The sequence below is a fragment of the Heteronotia binoei genome, chromosome 2 (assembly GCF_032191835.1).
Source record: "Heteronotia binoei isolate CCM8104 ecotype False Entrance Well chromosome 2, APGP_CSIRO_Hbin_v1, whole genome shotgun sequence".
NCBI classification, from domain to species: Eukaryota; Metazoa; Chordata; class Lepidosauria; order Squamata; family Gekkonidae; genus Heteronotia; species Heteronotia binoei.
The window spans coordinates 141,637,786-141,660,009 of record NC_083224.1 but is presented as its reverse complement, the minus strand read 5'-3'; the positions used below and the strand labels follow the sequence as shown (position 1 = coordinate 141,660,009).

The following is a 22,224-nucleotide window of genomic DNA, read 5'->3' as shown; positions in this document are numbered from 1 at the left end:
CTAAAAAACCAGGGGTCCATAGGAGACCTTTTGCCTTTGGGCCAGAGGTGGTTCCAAGTACCTTTCTGAGACCTATTACAATAATAAAATGTCTTCTGAATTTGGATCCACTCTTACAATGTGACTAGTGTCTGAAGTCATGTTTTTTTAAGAAGGTGTAATTGCAGATTACCTGTAAATGCTTGGGGAAATGGAAGAAGGTGTTAGAAATGTTACAATTCATATTTGAAGGTCTAAGGCACATTTTGAACAAAGCAGGAGTCTAGCACCTTTAAGACCAACTAAGTTTTATTCAGAATGTAAGCTTTTGTGTGGGCTGAAATACATGCAGTTCGTTGATTAAGAGGGCAAACTGGCTGGGATCACATGGTAGAACAGTGTGGCAATTTAGAAGGCCACTTGGTTTGGATAGCCATAAAAGGTAATTAAAGTTTCCTGCCAATTGGTGTTTATGCAAGTCTAGGTAAATCACAAAAGGACATCTATTTCCTAGTTGTAGTCCACCTACTTCTCAACATCAATCTATACTCCCACCCACTCATACCTACCTTATACCTGTGTTACATTGATGACATCTTTATGGTCTGGACACATGGTAAAGAAGCCCTGGGCGTAGGTTTCCGGTATAAGGTAGTGTCTATGCGTCCATTGTTTATTTTTGCAGTGGTGTCCAGAAACATGTATTTCTTGCATAGACTGGTTCATTGTCAGATTGATGGTAGGGTGAAAGTAATTGAAAGCCTGGTGAAATGTGCCCAGGGCTTCTTTACCATGTGTCCAGACCATAAAGATGTCATCAATGTAGTGCAGGTATAAGGTAGGTATGAGTGGGTGGGAGCTTTGCCCAATCAGGAAAGGCGCTATCTGGGCAACGGCTGCCCGTGTGCTTCCTGTGTTCTGAATCGGAATGCAGGAAAAAGCATGTGGGTGGCCGCTGCCCAACCAACTCCTTCTGAAGGGGGGAAGAAGGCTTGGCGATAGGTGGGTCATCCATCCCTCTGCCTCTTCAGAGGGAGCTGGGTGGGCAATGGCCACCCATGTGCTTTTTCCTCTGTTCTGATTCCACTGCCCACCCAGCTCCCTCTGAAGAGGCAGAGGGCTGGGCGGGCCAAGCGATGATGTCACATTTGACATCATCGTGCCGCACGCACCTTGCGTGTGAGATTAGCATCCTGGGGAGGTGGGGGCGCAGGGTTCTGTCTAGGGCAGCAGAACCCCTAGCCCTCTCCAGCCCCACCCACCTCACAGGGTGTTTGTTGTGGGGGAGGAAGGTAAAGGAGATTGTGAGCCGCTCTGAGACTCTTCGGAGTGGAGGGCGGGATATAAATCCAATATCTCCTTCTCCTCCTCCTCCTCCTCCTCCTCCTCCTCCTTCTTCGTTACAAGTGTCCCAAAAATCAGCCAATCCAAATGTTCTTTTAAGGCCCAATCAGGACATTTCCCTCTGAAACAATCTCTTTCCTGATTGGGCAAAGCTTAGAGTTCTTAGTAGCCTAGCTGAAGACTCAAGCTGTGGCAAAACAGGGTTCAGTATATAACACTGTCTTTCCTGTCTCTTTCCTGTCACTCCCTGTCTCCCTCCTCCCTTCAGCATCATCCCAGTATGGTTGGCTGAGAAGGAGATAGGGTTGCCAACTCCACGTTGAGAAATTCTTGGAGATTTGAGGGGTGGAACCTGGAGAGTGTTGGATATGAGGAAGGGTGGGACCTCAGACAAGTACAAGACCACCCTCCAAACAAGCCCATTTCCCATGGGAACCACTGTTACCAATCTCCAGGCGAGAGCGGGAGATCAGTCAGAATTACAACTGATCTCCTGATGGCCGAGATCAGCTCCCCTTGAGGTGGGGGAGGGGAGTGAATGCCTTCACTTGGGTGGGTGGGAAGACAGCAAGACTGGGGGGGGGACACTTGCCCAGAGGCCTTTAGTGACACATTTCCAGGTTGGTGGGAAATTCCTGGAGATTTTGTGGTGGACTTTGAGGAAAACATACAAGTTAGAGCTTCAGGGTGGGGTCTGCCAGACCCTGGTTCTTGCTGTGGAAGCTGATTGGGTGATTTTGGACCAGTCACAGAATTCCAGCCTAACCTGACTCACAGGGTTGTTGTTCAGATCAGAGGGGGGAGAGGAGAATGATGTAAGCTGCTTTGCCCCCCCCCCCCCCATAGAGAAAGACTATCATTTTTCTGTTTAGAAGCTGCAGGGAGGACAAAGGTGATGGAAAGCTGAAATCAGAGGGGCAGAGAAAAGGAAGAAGATAGGGTTGCCAACTCCAGGTTAGCTAATTCCTGTAGATTTAAGGGGTGCAGCCTGGAGAGGGTGGGATTTGAGGAGGGATGGAACCTCAGATAGGTACAATTTCATTTCTTCCTGGGAAACCAATGTTGCCAATCTCCAGGTGAGTTGCAAACCAAGGAAAATGTGTTCTTTGAAAATTAATCACAACACTTAAAGTTGTTAAACTTCTTTAAGACTTTCAGATTCACTGATCTTATTTATAAAATTAAAATTACTTAGAGAACTGGACCATTCTCTCAATAGAGCACTTAGAGTCATTCACAAAACAAAAATATTTATATAAACAAAACAACAATAAAGAATTCAGTATAAGGTAGAAAAGTCCATCACATAAGAGTCCATAAGGATGCACTACTCAAAAGTAGTTTTTTGTTGACACGCAGACCTCTCCTTGCAAAAATAGATAGAATATTCAATGATGCTATGAATGTTCTGTAGAATGCATTCAGATATTGAAGAGAAGTACTATTGATAACACGATTCCCAGGTAAAATTTTGTGTTTTGATTAATAACTACTTCTGATCAATATACTTCGATAATCTGGAACTGAAACATATTTATGCAAAGATAATGCATTGCTGAAGAGAATCAAGATTCAAAAATAAAAGCAAAGCTAAATTTATATCAACAAATACACTCACCCAATGCTCAGAGGTAATTTACATGCAGTAGGTCAATTTCTTACAGTGGCATTAGCAGTTCTCAAAGGGAAAGACACAAAGCCTCAATCTTATATACAGTCAGGTGATAATCTCAGTTGCACTTAAAGGCACCAAAACAGAATTTTACACTGGTAAAGATGTCAAACATACTGAAGTATCATAGAAAAGGAGTGAAATCAGGAGCCGCATTTAGTCCAAAGGGAATGTGTTGAACTTCTGAATAAAGTATGTTTCCTTTTGCAACAATAATTTGTGCACATCTTTTACATCGTGTGAATCATTCTGCTGTATCTTATATACAATGCTACCCCTATGTAACTTAGGATCATGACCAGACTCAACCATGTGACTCGCTATTGGTGCCTCCATGACCTTCATCTCAACGCGAGACAGGTGTTCAAGGAAATGGAACTTAAAAGGTCTCATTGTTGATCCTATATAACAACATATAGCTACAACGTAAATAATAAATTATTCTGGAAGATTCACAGTTGGAGTAATATCTCAAGTACCATGTAAAATTATTTATACATATCTCTTTAGACTGTATGGTATATTGACAAATAGTATAGTTCTTTCCACGCTTGAAATGCCCAGAAGGTAAATGAGATACGGGGTCACTTTTGGAAATCAAATCAGAGTGAACAAGCATGTCTTGTAAGTTTTGTCCCCTTTTCCACCCCACTACTGGAAATTCCAAACCACCTAATGCTGTTTGCGCTACATGCCAATGCCTGCTCAAGATCTGAACCAGCTATCTACCTTTTGGAGAATATAGCATAGACAAGATCAGGTTATCCTGTTCCTTCTTTTTACTCTTAAAGAGCTCCTTTCTAGGAACAGAATCAGCTCTGCTCGTAGCCTGTTGTATTATTTTGGAAGGATAACCCCGACTCTTAAAAACATCAGTTGATTTAATACTAGTGGTCTGATAATCACCAGTTGATGTTGAATTCCTTTTTAAGCGCAAAAATTGGCTGTAGGGCAAATTTTGTTTAATATGTTGTGGGTGAAAGGAATCAAAATGCAGAAGGGCATTATTGTCAGTTGATTTCTGGAAAACCCTAGCACCCAAACTGGTAGAGCTGTGAAAATACACAGTAGTGTCAAGAAAATTAATTTGAGAACTACTGCTAGAATAACTAAATTTAATAGTGTGGTGTAGGGTATTACACCAATTTACAAAAGGCTCTACTATAGAAGGATCACTTACTATGTGGAAGATATCATCTATAAATCTATAATAGGCCACAATATGTTGGAAAAAAAGGATTAACATCCATATTATAAAAGTTCTCAACCTCAGATTGCTCCATAAAGAGATTGGCAATAGGTAACAATGTGTTTATTCCCTTTGGACTAAATGCAGCTCTTGATTTCACTCCTTTTCTATGATACTTCAGTATGTTTGACATCTTTATTGGTGTAAAATTCTGTATTAGTGCCTTTAAGTGCAACTGAGATTATCACCTGACTGTATATAAGGTTGAGACTTTATGTCTTTCCCTTTGAGAACTGCTAATGCCACTGTAAGAAATTGACTTACTGCATGTAAATTACCTCTGAGCATTGGGTGAGTGTATTTGTTGATATACATTTAGCTTTGCTTTTATTTTTGAATCTTGATTCTCTTCAGCAATGCATTATCTTTGCATAAATATGTTTCAGTTCCAGATTATCGAAGTATATTGATCAGAAGTAGTTATTAATCAAAACACAAAATTTTACCTGGGAATTGTGTTATCAATAGTACTTCTCTTCAATATCTGAATGCATTCTACAGAACATTCATAGCATCATTGAATATCCTATCTATTTTTGCAAGGAGAAGTCTGCGTGCCAACAAAAACCTACTTTTTGGACTCTTATGTGATGGATTTTTCTACCTTATACTGAACTCTTTATTGTTTTGTTTATATAAATATTTTTGTTTTGTGAATGACTCTAAGTGCTCTATTGAGAGAGTGGTCTAGTTCTCTAAGTAATTTTAATTTTATAAATAAGATTAGTGAATCTGAAAATCTTAAGTGTTGATTAATTTTCAAAGAACACATTTTTCTTGGTTTGCAACTTCCTGTGTTCTTCCCTTGGTTTACACAGTCTCCATGTGAGGGCTGGAGAACACTCAAATTACAACTGCTCTTTAGATGGCAGGTGGAGGAAGTGAATGCCTTCACTTGGGTGAGTAGGAAGACAGCAAGGGTGGGTGGGGCACTTGCCCAGACCCTCCTTCTAGAGCTCATTGTATTTTTCTTCACAACAGGCCTTACTCCTAGTTTGAAATAGCATATTGTTGGAAGAGACCAAGAGACTCGTCTATCATCATGTAGTACAGCACTGGGTCTGGGAGTAATTCTGTCTAGGATTGTGCTCAAAATCAATTAGATTTGCTTCCAAGTAACTGTATTTAAGCAGATAAGAGCTTCTGCCTGACTAACTTTGCCTGCATTTTAGCTAAGGGCAGCCAAAATGCCCCCCTTTTTTAAGGTAATAAAATGAATCTTGCAATTTATCGTTTGTTTATATGTATTTATATTTATATTTACACATGTTGTGATCTCAGGAATGTGGCTTTTGAGAAGAATATCTCCTGTACTTTCTATGCCATGTTCACGTGACACCTTGCAGATGAAAAGGCACTCTTCAATTCACTTTTGTGTATATGTCTGTATTGGGAGGGGGAGCTCTGTGCTTTAACTGTCATTTATATATATTTTAAAAAATTCTGTTGTGTTTTTCCAACTAGTACCGGCAACTGAAAAATATATCACTGGGTATACTTGGTTATGAGCAAGATGAAGATGATTTGTCGGGCTTGCAGATATGTAAACAGCAATACAGGAAAAGCAAAATGCTTCCTTCCAATGACACTCTGAACATAGACAGTACTATTGAAACAGGTATAGAACTACTAGATTTTTTTAGTAAACTGGGGGAGTTTTAGTGTAATCCCAACCACACTTTCAGAGGAGTAAGCCCCATTAGACATGAGCAGTAAACTTATTAGGATTGCTTTCATTATATAAGGAGTCATTGTATCCATTATTTGAGCCCCCAGATCTACAAATTGAAGCCCAATAAGAAATTGTGGAGTGCTCAAGATTTTGTGATGTCAGGAGATTTTAATTATATGACATTCATTGGAGCTGTTTGCAAGTGTCTTTTCTTGTGCCACTTTATTTGTGAGTATTTGCATTCAGGGGAGAAATGTTTGTGCCTGTAGTGAAGGGAAGCATCAAGAGTATCAGTTCTTGATTCCTTCTCAGTGATAACATGGCCATTAATTTACCAGTCGAGTACCATCCTGGGCCTCCATTGGTGAGATAGGCAGGGTATAAATGAAGTAAATAAATATTGGCAGCTCTTCTCCACAGGGCCCATTCTTGCCTGCCACGTTTAGAAAGAAGCAAGTCTTGAGCATTGTTGTAACAACTGAATCTAAAGGCGTTATGTTAATATAATATGGAAACTGTGTTTGAAAGGAGACTCATAAACTCTGGAGTTCTGAAACTTCATGGAGGACATTAAACATCTGTTCTCCTTGCTTTATAAGAACCAAGGAAATAAGAGTTTAGATTTGAAAGAACGAGCAATAGTAGTTTCAGAAATTCAAGGGACTTGCTGGCTTGTATAGTGTCTTTCCAATGTGTGATTTTTTGTTCTCCTTCAGTAGGAGAAGTTATCAAAATTGGTTAGGTCATACATTCCAGGCAGGGCTGTGCAAATTTGTGCAGTATTGGCTCAGAGCAAGGCTGACTCTCTAGTTTCAGTAGCTTTGTTAATCCAGCAAATGGAAAAGCCTTGAAGAAAGGCATTATCGGTCTTTTTAAAAAAAGGACCATTAAGATTTGCCTCTCCCACCTGAGGTTCCAGGCATTGGAGACTGGCCAATGGCAGATTCATCTACAAGCTGCTGTCATTACTGACAGACCCAAAGCTTTGGGTCATTCTACAGCTGGTTCCTGACTGTGTAGTTACAACCAGCAGAGATCTACTGAGTCTGAGGCTAGACCTACTTTCTTGGAGTCTCTTACCCAGCTCTGGCCCATGGGTGTTTGGTGCCCTAGGCAGGCGCCCCCCCCTGCCGCCCCCCGCCAATGCCGGCCCGTGTGTGTGGCTCTCCAGGCAGCCCCCCCCTGCGCCCCCCGTAGCAATCTATTGCACCCTCCTCCCCATGCCACAAGGCGGCAGCACTCCGTTCCTGTCCCTTCCCTCCCCCTCCCCCCTCCCAGTGGGTTCACAGCCCGATACGGAAGAATCTTATCTTTAGAACTACAAAGCTGAAATGAAGGCTTCTTCACCCTCCTTTCCAGAACCGGAAGGAAGGGAGAGCCAAGCCTTCATTTCAGCTCCAAGATTCTAAAGATAAGATTCACCCACGTCGGGCTGTGAACGTGGGGGCAGGGAAGGGGGGAGAAGGGAAGGGAAGGGGGTGCCACTACCTTGCTGCACGGTGCACTGTGATTGCGGCGGCGGGGCAGGGAAGGGAAGGGAAATGAGGGATGGTGGCAGAGAGGTGAAGGGAAAGGGGTGCTGCTCCCACCTTGCTGCACTGCATGCTGTGATCACAGTGGTGGAGGGGCAGGGAAGGGACGGGAAGGGGGTGCTGCTGCTGCCTTGCTGTGCTGCGCACTGTGATCATGCGGTGGCAGGGAAGGGAAACGAGGGGCGGGTGGCAGCAGTGGGCGGGCGGAGGAGGCAGCAGGCAAACTAGGTGATTTCCTAGGGCACCAGGAGGGGGTGGGGAGCCCAATTTGGTGCCCCCACCCTCCCAGCGCCCTAGGCAACCGCCTAGTTTGCCTACTGGGCAAGCCGGCCGTGCTCCTACCTTATTGGTATGGAAGGTAGAAAGACTTTGAGGAAGGGCTCCATTGCCAACCTCAGAAAAAATGGGGAAACAGCTGACACAGGCCTCTGCTACCTAAAGCTTCAAGCTTTGGAGACTGGCCAATGGCAGATACATCTGCAGTGGCATGGGAAACTATCAGGACTGGCAGACCCAAGGCTTCAGGTTATTCTGCAGCTGGCCCCCGACTGCACTGGAAAATCCCAGCAGAACTTTACTGGGTCCAAACAACCATGAGGAGATTACAGTGGACTTGGAGGCTTCTGGGCCCACATGATTGGAGGTGGAGGTGAGACACCGCCATCCTCTGAGATGCTTAGGGGGCAGTGAGATAAGGACCTCCGATGCAAACAAGGGGCTGATCCAAGTAGGGGCTGCAGTATGTCTAGTTGGATGCAAAATCTGTTATGGAGCTGGACCATGGTAAAATTGGAGGGTCAGCCTTGCTCTGAGCCCATACAGTCTACATAAATTTGCATACTCCTGCCTGGAGCAAGAGGAGGTGTGATCTAACCAGTTTAATTAGGAAAAAAACACTTTGTTTTTTATCTCTCAGATTGCATCCTCCTAGAGCCAAAAGTACTGGCTGTTAAAGAAACAAGTGATCTGAGGAATTCATCGTTTTTCAGCCTTGAATTTTATAGGTAAAGTGAGCTCTGGAGACAGATTTTCTTTCTTTTTTAAAAAGATGGAATGTATCATAATGTTCTTTCTCTTTCAAATCATTCAGGCTCATAGAAGTTGAACTTTCTTTTAAACTAAAAGGTATCGATCTACAAACCATTCATGCCCGTGAGCTTCCTGATTGCTATGAATTTGAGAATACAGTAAGTATTCTTTTTAAAATCTGAACACTGAAAATGTTGCATTTTCTTAAATTAAGAGGTCTTTCTTGCTCTGCTGTCAAATATACAGCAGTTAATAAGGAAAGAGGATCTTAGAGAAAAAAGCAAATCTCTCAGTTCTTTGGCTCACAACAATAATTCAGATGTCTAAGTTTTTATGATTAACCACATCTTTTTCTATTTTTTACAAAGAGTTTATAACTGCATACCTAAAATAAACAGTTGAAACTGCACATTAAGCAATTTGCTTAATAAAATGTTACGGCTTGGATCCCAAGCTGCTGTTCTAATGGCATGGGAGTAGCATTGCCAAATATGGGTTGGGAAATTCCTGGAGATATGGAGGCGTGAGAGGGTTATACATTGCCTTCCTCTAGTAGAGTAGGGTTGTTCATGCTGCTTAGAATCCAAGCCCAAGTAGATAAATTTCTGCCCTATCTCCATAGCAAGTAGAAGGCCTGTAATGGTGGCTGGCTTGGGATATATATTTTGACAGCTGGAGATTGTTAGGAAGGTAAAAATGCCTGCTGCTTTGTTTCTCCTTTGATATGACTGTTTTCAATTAATAGCCTATGTTGCAGAGATACGGTGGAACAGTTTAGGCTTGCTGATTCGATACTTCCTTTGGCCAAAGCTGCTTCGGCATAACAAACCCCTTAACTCAATGACTTTTAAAAACTATTAGTGTTACTTAAGCTGCTTTCACATGAGAATAAGTCTTTGGGCGTTTTCGCACTGACCTTACTCCGGAGCGACGTCCCTCTTCACCGCGCAACGTCTGCGCAGATTTCGCACACGTTGCTCCGCAGAACCCGGAAGAGCCGCAAAGTCCCGCGGCTTTTGCGTCGCAAATGTAAACTGGTTTTTGGCGGTTTACATTTGCGATGCAAAAGCCATGGGACTTTACGGCTCTTCTGGGTTCTGCGGAGCAACGTGTGCGAAATCCGCGCAGACGCTGCGCGGTGAAGAGGGACGTCACTCCAGAGTAAGGTCAGTGCGAAAACACCCTTTGTGTAAGTCTCATTGCCATTTTACATGCATCCTGCAACTTTCTTTTTATAACACTGCATCAAAAAGGATTAAGAACCTGCATTTTTTAAAAAAAATGAAAGCTGGAAACTACTGCTAAATTGGTTGTAATAGGTTATCATGACATTAACACTATAGTAATCTAGCACTTCCTTAAAAAAAAAAGTCTGAAAATATCCTCCAGCATTTTCAGGAAAAAAATGGTGGCCATAGGGGCTGAGGTAAGGAAAATGGGCAGATGTTGGCAAGGCCTTCAAAAGGATCCACCTTCTGATGTGCACAAAGGTAGCTTGACAGCAATCTTTCCAAAAAGATCATATCAAACCAGGTATGGGAAAGTCTGCTGCAAAAGGAGGGACGGGGGGGGGGGGGGGACACAGAAGCAGGATAAATAGAAGATAACATGTGGAAATCCCCTAAAGCAGCACTGCTGTAAGGAAGCCATGGCAGAGCAAAGCATCCATGTGGAAGCAGTTTTATTTGTACATTTCTAAAATGTTTGTAAGCGTCCTTTTTTTTATCCACAAGGTATATATCTAATGAGTAAAGGTTACTGTATATGATCTCAAGTATTCAAATGCCTTATTGTATCAAGCAAATGAATTTAAATTCCTGAATTTATATTAACAGATCACTTTTAACAATAGAGCCCACAGTGGTAAGATGAAAATATTTTTTGATACTGATGCTGATATTGAGGAATGCAAAGACTTGAACATATCCGGCTCTAGTAAGTATTATGTTAAAAGTAATCTGTACATGTGTATACTTCTTGCTTACGCAGTCAAAACCACAAATTGTAAGACTGCACTAGAACAGCAACTATGTATGCCATATTTGATGAGCCCAGAAGTTTGTCATACTGAGACTTGGGGGAAGTTGGCATAATTTTTCTGAGAGTGAAATGAGCCATTTCATTCTAAGCTCAGACAACAAACAATGCTAATTTGTACTTTTATAGAGAATTGCAATTGAATATACTTTGTGGATTGCAGTTGTCTTTATAATTTCATAATCTGGTTGCAAATTTGGGAGGTATTGGAGGACTGTTAGCCTAAGCTTCGGTTACTGCACATAAATGATAGATGTGCTCTATCAAGTAAGACAGAAGATGGCTTGAGCAGTAGTATTTTCAAGTTATAGTAATTTGCCCTCAATTTATTTGGGAAGGATACAGAGCTAAAAATTATTCTTGAATGCATGGAGAAATTATGGTGTTGCTATGTATGGAAAGATTTCTTAACCTCTGATTTGTGGATTGCTGCTTATGCTTTCCTCTCAGCACTCTTTGTACTCAGTTTCCAAGTGGCTCTCGTCTGAGAACTACCTTTGAAAGGGGTGGTGTGTGTATAAGCTTTATACTCTCAGTCCTAGGTACTCTGTTGGCTCATTGCTGGTTGTTCTGATTATAATGCATTGAACAGCAAGCTGTGATTTTTAGACTTGTTTGCAATCTGTTTTAAGAAAGAGTGGAAAGTGATTAATACAAGATTATATTTTCTCCAACAGTTCAGAAGAACACACAATATATCTTGGTTTTTGATGGGTTTGTCATTGTGAGCTGCTTTGCTTCTCTTATTCTCTGCACACGATCCATTGTTCTTGCTTTGAAATTGCAAAAAGTAAGTACTGCCGGTATTCTGATCACTGTTTTTTAATTTTCTCCAAACAAGTACAGACCCTGTATTTTGGTCTTAGAAACAAAGTAGTTTGAATTTTGATTTTTAAAATAAAAACAAGGCAGCTGCATAAGTAACAAATTAAGATGTGTGGATTTTAGTCCTACTGCTTTATTTTAATGAAATCTTTCAGCAGTTGACCTAGTTCACAAGAGGTCATAATGATCAGGCAGGATAGTTGCATCTATTTTTGTGCCAGTTTCACTGTTGATAACATATAGGATTACTTGGCTGCTGGCAGGGGAACTTGCCTTACATGCGCTTTGCCCATGTGGCACTATTACATCATCCAGAAGTGATGTACTTGCACCAGGCAGGTTGTGCAGGGATGCTCTAGCATTTTGGTAAAAAAACTTCTATGATGCCATAGAGTTTTTAACCAAAATGCTAGAGTGTTCCACTGCAACATGCTTGGTGCAATTAATGTCACTTCTGGATGACATCGTCGGGCACTGACAGAGCTCTTCAGGGGTGGGGCTCCCCTGCTGACCAATCCTATGCTGGCAGGTTGGAGGCCCTGAAATCAGGGGGAAACCCTGCCCCCAGAAGGAGGCTGGGAACCCTAATAACATCAGTTGGATTTAGTAGAGAAGGGTACAATAAAATTGAGCTTCCACCCTCCTATGAATGCTAGGTTACTAAAATAAGTGAGTGTTGCCTTCTCCAAACATCTCCTAGCTTCCTAACTCTCTCTCTTTTTTAAAGGAATACCTGCTCTCCTTGTTTACATCTCTCTCAGTATTTGGTAAATTTTGGGAAGGGTATTGCCAGCATCATGTTGTAGCAGCCTGTATTTCTTTCTGTTAGATCTGTTGCTCCAGGAGAATGAGCTGTTCTGCAGAACTTCTCCTTTCCTTAATGCCAGGATCATTTGAGGGGCCCTAGACCAGGGGTGGCCGAACTTGCTTAATGTAAGAGCCACATAGAATAAATGTCAGGTGTTTGAGAGCTGTGAGATATGAACATCAGATGTTTGCGAGCCACAAGACAGGAAGGAAAGAAGGCAAGTAGATGGGGTGAGGGAGGAGGATGGGAGAAGTGGAAAGAAATCAACTTTAAATGCATTCTCCAAGGCACCAGATGGCTTGGCTTGGAGAAGTGATTCAAAAAGACAAATGCCTTCTCCAAGCCAGCTGATGGGGCAGTGAGGGCTTGAGAGCCGCACAATGTGTGTGAAAGAGCCACAGTTTGGCTATCCCTGCCCTAGACCATATGAGAGCAAGTCATGTGACTTATTTTCTGGGGGGGGGGGGGTGACAGTGGAAGAAATTGCAGCTTGGGTTCCTTCCAAGGGAGGTTAGGAACAAGTTGTTGGTTATGGTGCTTCTGCATCATCAGTGCAAAATAAAAAGTGGGTGTATAAGAGCAAATTATCTTCATAATATTTGTTACAATCCTATGATGTTTAAATAGATGGTAGATTCAAGTGGACAGCCGTGTTGGTCTGAAACAGCAGAACAAAGTTTGAGTTCAGTGGCACCTTTAAAACCAACGAAGTTTTATTCAAAGTAGAAGCTTTTGTGTGTACCCATCCTTCTTCAGTATTCTAAGTAGATAGTAGTTTCTGTTGCCATAACATGTTGCAGCCAAGCTCCTCCACAACCTTTCCATACTCATTTATTCATTTAGTACATTTTTCCTGCCCTTTCTTCAAGGAACTCCGGGAAGCATAGACTGTGGCCTCCCCTCTTGATTTTATCTTTGCAACAGCTGTTTTTCAAGGTGGAGAGAGTGTGATTGGGCTGAGGTCACCCAGTGATTTTCATAGCAAGTGGGGATTTAATGCTGGAGCTACTTTTGTGCACTATTACTTATGTTTTTTGATCCAAATAATGTAAAGTGAACTAGTATGTGATTGTGTGCTTCCTGCTCCGAAACAGCAGAAACTTACAACTTTTAAATTTTAAAAAATATTTTAAACAGAGATTTGTGAACTTCTTCTTGGAGAAATATAAACGCCATGTGTGCAGTGCAGATCGCCTGGAATTTATAAATGGGTGGTATGTCCTGGTGATTATTAGTGATATGATGACTATAATTGGCTCTATAATGAAAATGGAAATAAAAGCCAAGGTAAGTAGTAGTAGTAGAACAATCTTTGTATTCTGGAATGATGTCTCTGGGAATTCTGCGTTCCCATTACAAGCAGTTTCACAAATCTGTTTTTGTTACTTAATACTCTTTCAGAACCTTGCAAGTTATGATGTTTGCAGCATTTTGCTTGGTACATCTACTTTATTCGTTTGGGTTGGAGTCATCCGATACTTGGGATATTTCCAGACTTATAACGTAAGCCCTAGAATCAAATATTGATTCAAACGTTACTTTTTTACTTTCATGTTTGTAAGTCTGATTATTTCTCCCTCTCCTTCTTTTATAGGTACTAATTTTAACCATGCAAGCCTCATTACCCAAAGTTCTAAGATTCTGTTGTTGTGCTGGGATGATATACCTTGGTTACACTTTCTGTGGTTGGATTGTTCTAGGACCATATCATGAAAAGGTATATAGGGTGGTTTTTTAACCCAAATTTTGCTGCAGTATTTAAACAGTATTTTTTGGGGGGGAGGAGGGGGAGGGGGGTAGCATTGCTAGTCATACATGGATAAAGCTTTCACACACTGCACTCAAAACACCTACTTAAATTGTATGTACATGCTTGATATGTGCATTCGGAGTCAGATCTGTGCTTGTAGAAAACAGTTTGATGCTTAATTTTGATACACGAACATTTTGTAGGAAAAACAAAACACAAATGCTTTGATAAATCTTTGATGGAACAATGAATAGAACATAATATAGTGTCTGAGACTGTAGTAGATATTCTAGCTTCTCACAAGAGGGCAGTATTGTATCAGTTTTACTAGGAGCTTAACCTTGTCCTTGAAATGTCTGGTGCCTTTTCTTGATGGTCCTTTTTAAGCTTTAGTAGAGCCTGTGAATTTTCACCTTCTATTCTAAATGCTTCCAAATTACAGTCTGTGTTTGACCTTTCTGAACTTGCTCTGTATGGGATTGAATGCATGTCCTGGACATAATGATCTACCTCCGCAGGTACAAGTGTAAAACTAAGCTAGAATCTAGTCAGGCACGTGTAATGCACCATTCATCTCTTTGTTGCTTTGATAACTGCAGTTCCTTCAGTATTACTGAAAGCTTTTCCCAAAGCTCCTCTGGAGTTTGGAACCAAAGTATGTTTTGGACAGGGAGCCAGTGTGTACGTACAGAATTAGGCCCTTTGCATCTGTGATGGTGGATTAGACACTTATCTTCCTGTCAGCTTGCTATTCTTCGAACTGGATGCTCTGTTCCCAAACCTTTAAAGTAAAATAGCACAAATAAATTATGTGGGTAAATCAGAATAATCTCCTGGTGAAAACTCTGGCTTACTCATATTTTCAGTGTCATGTAAAATGTATTTCTGAGTAGTTTGCTCAGTCTAGCAAGAATGGTGTACCATGCTCTTAAGTTGGCATTCAACTTCATTGAACTTATGAGCATATTTGGAACTTTAACAGAGGGTAGTGGGTGCCAGTACGAAAGTGTTGCTGTAATAGGTAGGGGCCAATCACAAGAGGCACTTAAACAATATTGGGAGATGCAAGCATCTTCCTCTGATGGGAGAACTATTTCCAAGTGGAGATCCCTTGCAGACCCGAAGGTGATGTCTCTTTTGAAGCTCTTCCTTCTCCAGTTAGGTGGGAGAAAAGCAAGAGTAGCTCTTTGGAAGAAGCAAGTGGCTGCCAGGAAATAAATTGGTGGGCACCATAATGCGCATGAGAGCCATGCTGAGGATCACTGCTCTAGTAACTCTGAAAACTACATGAAGTCAGAAAGAAGCACATTTGTATTAAAATCCTGTAGTGAGGCTGGCCAATTGAGCTTCACCTTGTGTCTCTGTCCCTGTGGAATTACTACCTTCTGAGATCAGCTACAGATTTTCTCTGAAGCTCTTTTTTGCCCTGGTTAAACTGTTTTAATTAATGTAAACATTTGATTTCTGATTGGAGGGATGGTGGCTCAGTGGTAGAGCATCTGCTTGGTAAGCAGAAGGTCCCAGGTTCAATCCCTGGCATCTCCAAAAAAGGGTCCTGGCAAAAAGGTGTGAAAAACCTCAGCTTCAGACCCTGGAGAGCCACTGCCAGTCTGAGTAGACAATACTGATTTTGATGGACCAAGGGTCTGATTCAGTAGAAGGCAGCTTCATATGTTCATGGGTCCTGTGTGTCATAGTAGACTTAGTCATTGTTGAGTTTTAATACTTTGTTATAACCCATTTAAAATGCTTTAGAAATGAAAACATTTAATGTTATTACTCTTTAAAGTGTAAAGGTAACTATTTGTTTTCTATATTTTCTAGTTTGAAGATCTGAACACGGTAGCAGAATGCCTGTTTTCTTTGGTCAACGGTGATGACATGTTTGCTACATTTGCTCAATTTCAGCGGAAGAGCGCTTTGGTGTGGCTGTTCAGTCGGCTATACCTGTATTCCTTCATTAGCCTCTTCATTTATATGATTCTTAGTCTTTTTATTGCACTTATTACAGACTCCTATGACACCATAAAGGTAAACTGCTGCTTGTATTTTCCTCATCTGTGGTTCAACATTCTTGTTGGGCTGTAACACATGACCAAACAGATGCTAAATTAGTTTTGTTACATGAATGCTTAAGGGTTTTCTTGTGAAAGCAATTTTCTGTCCCCTTCCTAATCTAACCCCTGCTATACAAGTGGTAATACAGCTGGCCTTGGCTTGCACCATACCAAGCACAATGATGGTGGTGATTCTTCTCCATGTGCAGTTAGTTGCAGAGAGCCTTTTGAAATAAGGTTGCCCCCCTCTATTTCCTGTCAGGACTGACATTCAAGAAATTCAGCAGTTTTTGAATTCAACTTCAATTTGTGAATGTTTGACAAGGTGTAGAAATGCATTAAGTGCTGCACATAAATAATTTTTTTTATATTTTTAATATTTATATTTTACTTCATTATACCCTACTTTTCTCCCCAATAGAGTCCCAAAGTAGTTCACATTGTTCCTCCATTTTATCTTTACAACCCTGGGGAGTAGATTAGGCTGACAATATGTGACTGGCCCAAGATCACCCAGCAAGCATCCATAGTTGCAGAGATTTGAATTTGGATCCTCCAGATTCACAGATGTATGCAGCTGTGCAGTAGCAAATGCATGTCAAAAGCAAGGAGTTGCTCTCTGTCCTTGCTTTAGAGCAGGAGTCCCCAGCATGGTGCCTGTGAGCACCATGGTGCCTGCTGACACCTTTCCTGACGCCCTTTAAGTATTTTTGCAATGTGGGTGGGGCCAGATGGAGCTTTTGCCCAGCAAATCTTCTGATTGGCCCCTGGAAATTTGATTGGATGTGCTGATTTTGAATAACATTAATTTGGTAGCAGCTGCTACCATAGCACCAGGATCTTCACTATGTGACCAAAAGTAAGCTGCAGCAGCCATTTTGTGCCTGGCTTCACCTCCTATTGTGGCTGTACCCACCATGCTGTGTAAAGTTCTAAATATACTCACAGGCTCCAAAAGGTTGGGGGCCCCTGCTTTAGAGTGTTCACTAGAGTTATTAGAGTCATGTTTATAGCTAAGGTAACCCAGTACAAATGTTGCAAAGTACAGAGCCAAAGTAATAATTTCTGTGATCTGTTGTGTGTGTAGTCTAGCATGCATAAATACTTGCAATTTTATACTATAGAGCCATTTTGTCAAGAACAAGATAGGAAAAAAAGCAGTCCCTCTATGTGATATAATGGTTGGGTGAATAGCATTAAATGGGGACAGTAACTCTTAGGCCAGGTAACATAACTCCTTAAATTTATTTTTTCCCTTTTCTACCATCATACCTCCATCAGAAATACCAGCAGAGTGGCTTCCCAGTGACAGATCTTCATGAATTTCTAAGAGAGTGTGGCAATGAAGAATACAGCATAGGACCACAGACATCCATGAGTCTCTGTTGTTGCAGGAGGTCAGTATATGGTCTTGCCAAGCTGGCACCTCATTTCCCTGCCCCTCTGAGCTCTCCCCACCCATACAATATCCAGAAATTTGGAACAGAAAGAAAGTAGTAGGACACCACATTGGATTTTGTAAGATGTTTTTAGCTTAAATTGTTTTATTTATATTAAACTTATGTATCCGCTATATCATTGATGTACATTCCCCGCAGCCTGGCACTAGCTGTGATGGGTCAATTAATTGTTATATTATTATTATTATTATTCATTTCTTGTCATTCTCCTAAATGCTGTTGAAATTAGCACTGTATTAGCATTTGTCTGATTTGTAATGAGGAGCACAACCAGAAATCCAGCTGTGGAGTTGGTTACTATTACACTTAACTTTAGGAAATTGCACCGAGCAATGGCGAAGGAACAGAACATAACTGGAGTAAAATACTATGCTCTTTCTGTTATACAGCAAAGCTGCGACAGTGCAATGCTCAGCAGAATTACACCCCTCTAAACCCATTTGCTTCAGTGGATCTAGAGGAGTTTAGGATTTACTATTGATTATATATACCATGAAAGAGCAAACTCTTCCTTGGCAGCACTACTTTTGATTGGTTTAAAACACATTGCTGGCAGACTATTATAATGGTATTATTCTTTTTTAAAAATTAAAATCCTAATTATGTGACCAGATTTGCATTAGGTACTTTAAATTGTAATCATTTTGCAACAATTAAATGGGGGAAGTAATTAAATGGGGGAAGAATATCTATGGAGGGCACACCTCATTTAGATTCCTATTTCCCTCGAGTGAACAGAAATGGCTTAGCGTTCCTGTTTACCAAGGTCTGATTTACACTGGATTTGTGGTGGTGAAACTCTGATATCAGCTGAACTGATGTGAACATTTCAAGCTCCCAAGCAATGTTCCCTCTAATTTTTTCTGCTACTGAGCAGAGCAGTTTACATCGTGAGCAGAATATAACTGCTATAATCTTAAAATGGGCAATGGGCAGTGCAGCTCCAGATGACTGCTGAGTGGGACTTCCTGTGTTAATTAGTGGCCATTCACACATGCAGTTTAGAGGGAACATTGCTCCCAAGACCTGGAAGGACAAACCAGCACAGATAGAGAGGTAAAATGCATGAATGCACTGGCCCTGATCCTCACCTATGTTCATTTGCTGAATGAGGACACATACAAACTGCATCTGGAATAGTTTCCCATTGTGCTTAAGATCCAAAGAGACTGTATACTATGCTAAGAAGCAATAGGAGTTCAGAAACGTATGTTCATCTTCCTTTACTCAACCTGTTGGTTGATCAAAGTAGACATTGGTCTGGAAGAAGAAAAGAAGGGACATGAGGGAGCCATGGGTGTTGGAGAAACAAAGATGAGGCAGGACATAGGAATGAAATATATCTTCACATGGGATTCATGAACAACAAGTCCAGTTGCTTTGGTTTTGGCTTTTTGCCACTGCTTTTCTCATTGCACCTTTCTGAAGCACAGTGGTGGACACAGAGCGTATGTGCAGCCTACTATTTGCTGAATCCCCTACTTGATTAAGTCCTGGATACTATGATTTGGATGCAAAATTAAAAATCACACATTTGTTGTGAAGTGCAAGTAGATGGGAAAGCAGCTGTCAATCAACCTTCCTTCATGGCTATCAGAAACCTGATAACACATATGGAGGGAAAACTGCCTTTCTACATGTGCACATAGATCATGGAAGAGGGGCTGAAAAGTACTTTTAAGTGGCATGTGTGAATTCAGCCTGGGAGTGCATATTGATCACTTTTGACTGATCCTAATGCTGCTTTGGGGCAGAAACCATCACAGATGTTTAGATAGGACCTTGATATGGGGAGAGATAAGCTATGGGTCTTTGTGACATGTCATTTCTGAGTGCACTTTCTTCTAGTATTTCCATTACTTGTTGGAATGTGCCATTAGAGTGTTTGGCAGGTTTTAAAAATTTTATAGTGAAGATTGGAAATCTAGATAATGCTACTCTTACAAATTAAGTTTTTGGGAAGTCTTTCAGTATATTCTATTAGAATTTTCTCTGTGGCTATCAATATATGAGACAGACTTCTTCTTCCTTCTGTAGATGGAACAGTGATGATGACTTGATGCTTATTAACTGAAGATTGGTGATTCTTAGTGGTGCTGATTTAAAATTATTGCACTTAAGGAACCAACTGCTGTGGATAGCAGACTCTCTGGATTGCAAACAGACCGTGCCATTTGGCTGTGTGTTCTCTATAGACTACTGGCCTTAATTTATGGCAAGCACAAACATTATCAAGAGAATGTCTTCCAGATGACCAAAGTGTAGAATGTGAACTGTCCATTGAGCTAGAATTGCGTAAACAGCTGGTTACCATTTCACCCTTTTGAAGTTTACTCATTGTCAATCCTCAACTTGTAACCAGCTTTATAAGATATTTTATATTAAAATATTTCTGTGAAACCTCTTTTTGCCTTTTAAGAATGTTCCAAAATATGCCATTCTTAGTAGTATCTCTTGCAGTGTGTTCACTTAAGCTTTAATTTGTAATTAATACTAAGTCTTACATTTAAACTGGACTTAATTTGTTAAATATATGCAAAGTACTGCATAAAAAAGCAGACCTACTTTTTTGGGCATTACATTGATTTAAATCTTGTTTTGTACATACCATCTTAAACCAACCAGTTGCTAGTTAGCGTGTTTGTTTTTTTTAATATTCTGGATACAGCTTTTTCCCCATTGTACCTCACATCTAGAAGCCATATATCAGGAAAGCTGCTTTCAAGTTGAGTCATAATTATAAAACTGTCTTGGAAATAACACATCTGACTGCTTGTGGTTCTGACTATGTGGGACAGTTCTATCCTAAAGAAATCTTTAAAATGTTTTGTAATGTCTGAGTACCCAGAATAGAAACACCAGCAGGGCATGTGAATGGACCAGTTATCAGTGTACAGGTATTTTCTTGCATTCTTTTGAATGCAGTGACACTATTTTATCTCTTCTCTCTCTCTCCCCCCCCCCCCCCGCCCTTGATAGTTCAGTATACTATACTAAAGTTCATTCTTTGAAAAATTAGGATGAATATGGTAGGATCCTAATACCAGAAGGAAATACTGCACATTCTGAAATGGCAAATTTGGGGAGTTCACTAGTCAGTTACAATGCTACTTTGGATCACAGACTGGGGATGAAAGTTGTAAATTTAAATGAAAATGGAGGAAATGACAGGCTCTCAGACTCTATTATATAAGATAGGGTACCTGCCATCTTCTCCAGAGGAGCTAACTACAGGAGCTGAGGAAAAGTGTAGGGCAAATTGTGAAGCACAAATTCTAAATTCACCTGGTCTTCAAAGCTGCTCTATGGGTCTGCTAATACTTTTCTCTTAAACCAGATTACTTGATTGTGGATTTCCCGTCACTTCCAGCTTGACTATAAAAATGTGGCATAATATATAAATCTATTCCACAATTGAAAGAGAGGACTAGAACAGCTCCATGCTTCACAAATCATTTTTTTTAAACAGTGTTGTTGATCTCACTATCTCCTAAGAGCAAATGGTCTGGAGACTGCTGTTGCATAGGACAAGCTTAAATCAGAAATACTGAGATGGGGACTGTGCATTTTTGTTTCATTCAGACTTCTGAATTTCACACTTGGCACCAGTGACCACAAAAGTTGGCTTTTGCTGTAACACTCAGACATCAACTGTAGATAGCATTTCAAACACACACACCATTTAAAATGCTTCTTGCTGGTTGCCTTGGCTTAGCCTGGGAAGTCTGACAGCTCCCTGAGGAATGGAATAAAGGGCCATCCCTGTGTGCTGTCTGACTGCAGGTGCCTAGTGAAATGGGAATTTTCCCCCACATCCAGATTTGTATAATTTGGATGTCAGAACAAATTGGAGACTGACTAAACAACCCTGAAATAAGTCTTCAGTTGTGATTTCAGGTTCAGGCTTGTCACTAATATACCTGTTTGTAATGTCTGAATATAGTATGTTTAAAAAAAAAAAAGCCCTAGAAGCTGCTTGATGCAACCATTTTCCTATAGGTTGAGTAAATCTTGATTTGCTCTTTGACTAAATTTCTTGGCACTCTCTTGCTTATGCATTCGTTATAGATGAGCTGGGCAAATGATAGAACCACTGCACAATTAGTTTAGCATACAGCCAGTATGAGTAAATGTTTGTCTCATCCACACATGCAGACACCAGGGTGAATGGATTTTAACTGGTAATGTATTTCAAGTGCCAAGGGGGAAAGAACCATTGAAGTCCAAAAGCTGGAGTTGTGGAGATGCTGTCTAGGGCTGGTTGAATTCACAGGGTGCAGTTCACAGACACCATGACTTTGTATTGTAAACTTAGTTCCACATGGCCTATTCTGTCCACAAGCAATTTAAGATTTAAGTGGGCTGTTCTATGTACATAGTTGCAAGTAATTACAACTCCCTAGAATGTGTATCGGTGTGTTTACAGAATATTCTTCCCATTCACACTTGATTGCATTTGCCTTACATTGGTACACAAGAGGCGAACGTTAATGAGCCTTCACACACTCTGATTATCTGCATCAATCTTGGTTTGGTTTCAGTCTAGAACTCATGCGGGCTTGGTTAATGGCCTAGGCCAGGAGAGATATGGGGAATGTGAAATGTGAAATGTTGGTTCTCTGCTCCTGGACCTCTCAGCAGTCAATGGTATTTTTCTATACTATTCTACTAAAAATTGAATCAAATCTCCACATTTTAATAGTTTTACTTCTTCCTGAACAGTAGATTCCACAATGGATTAGAAACTATTCTTTGTTTATGGGGATTGTTGTATGGAGTTCTTCATTGTTCAGGGTGTATTTTTTTTCCT

The 22,224-nt window shown here is 40.8% G+C and overlaps 1 protein-coding gene across 2 annotated transcripts in view; it reads left to right on the top strand.

The window, feature by feature from the left end:
• The window catches only part of MCOLN2 (mucolipin TRP cation channel 2), a 30,112-nt gene extending 10,294 nt beyond the window's left edge, over window positions 1–19,818 (top strand). The window contains exons 4-14 of one of the 2 annotated variants that reach the window (XM_060232131.1): window positions 5,709–5,862; window positions 8,365–8,452; window positions 8,539–8,635; window positions 10,313–10,412; window positions 11,192–11,304; window positions 13,285–13,434; window positions 13,549–13,650; window positions 13,742–13,864; window positions 15,722–15,928; window positions 17,236–17,351; window positions 19,452–19,818. In XM_060232131.1, coding sequence (XP_060088114.1) covers window positions 5,709–5,862; window positions 8,365–8,452; window positions 8,539–8,635; window positions 10,313–10,412; window positions 11,192–11,304; window positions 13,285–13,434; window positions 13,549–13,650; window positions 13,742–13,864; window positions 15,722–15,928; window positions 17,236–17,351; window positions 19,452–19,488 — 1,287 coding nt within the window. In that variant the 3' untranslated portion in view covers window positions 19,489–19,818. The remainder of the gene's footprint in view (window positions 1–5,708; window positions 5,863–8,364; window positions 8,453–8,538; window positions 8,636–10,312; window positions 10,413–11,191; window positions 11,305–13,284; window positions 13,435–13,548; window positions 13,651–13,741; window positions 13,865–15,721; window positions 15,929–17,235; window positions 17,352–19,451) is intronic. The other variant, XM_060232132.1, reaches the window with a different exon arrangement.
• The last annotated feature ends 2,406 nt before the right edge of the window (window positions 19,819–22,224 follow it).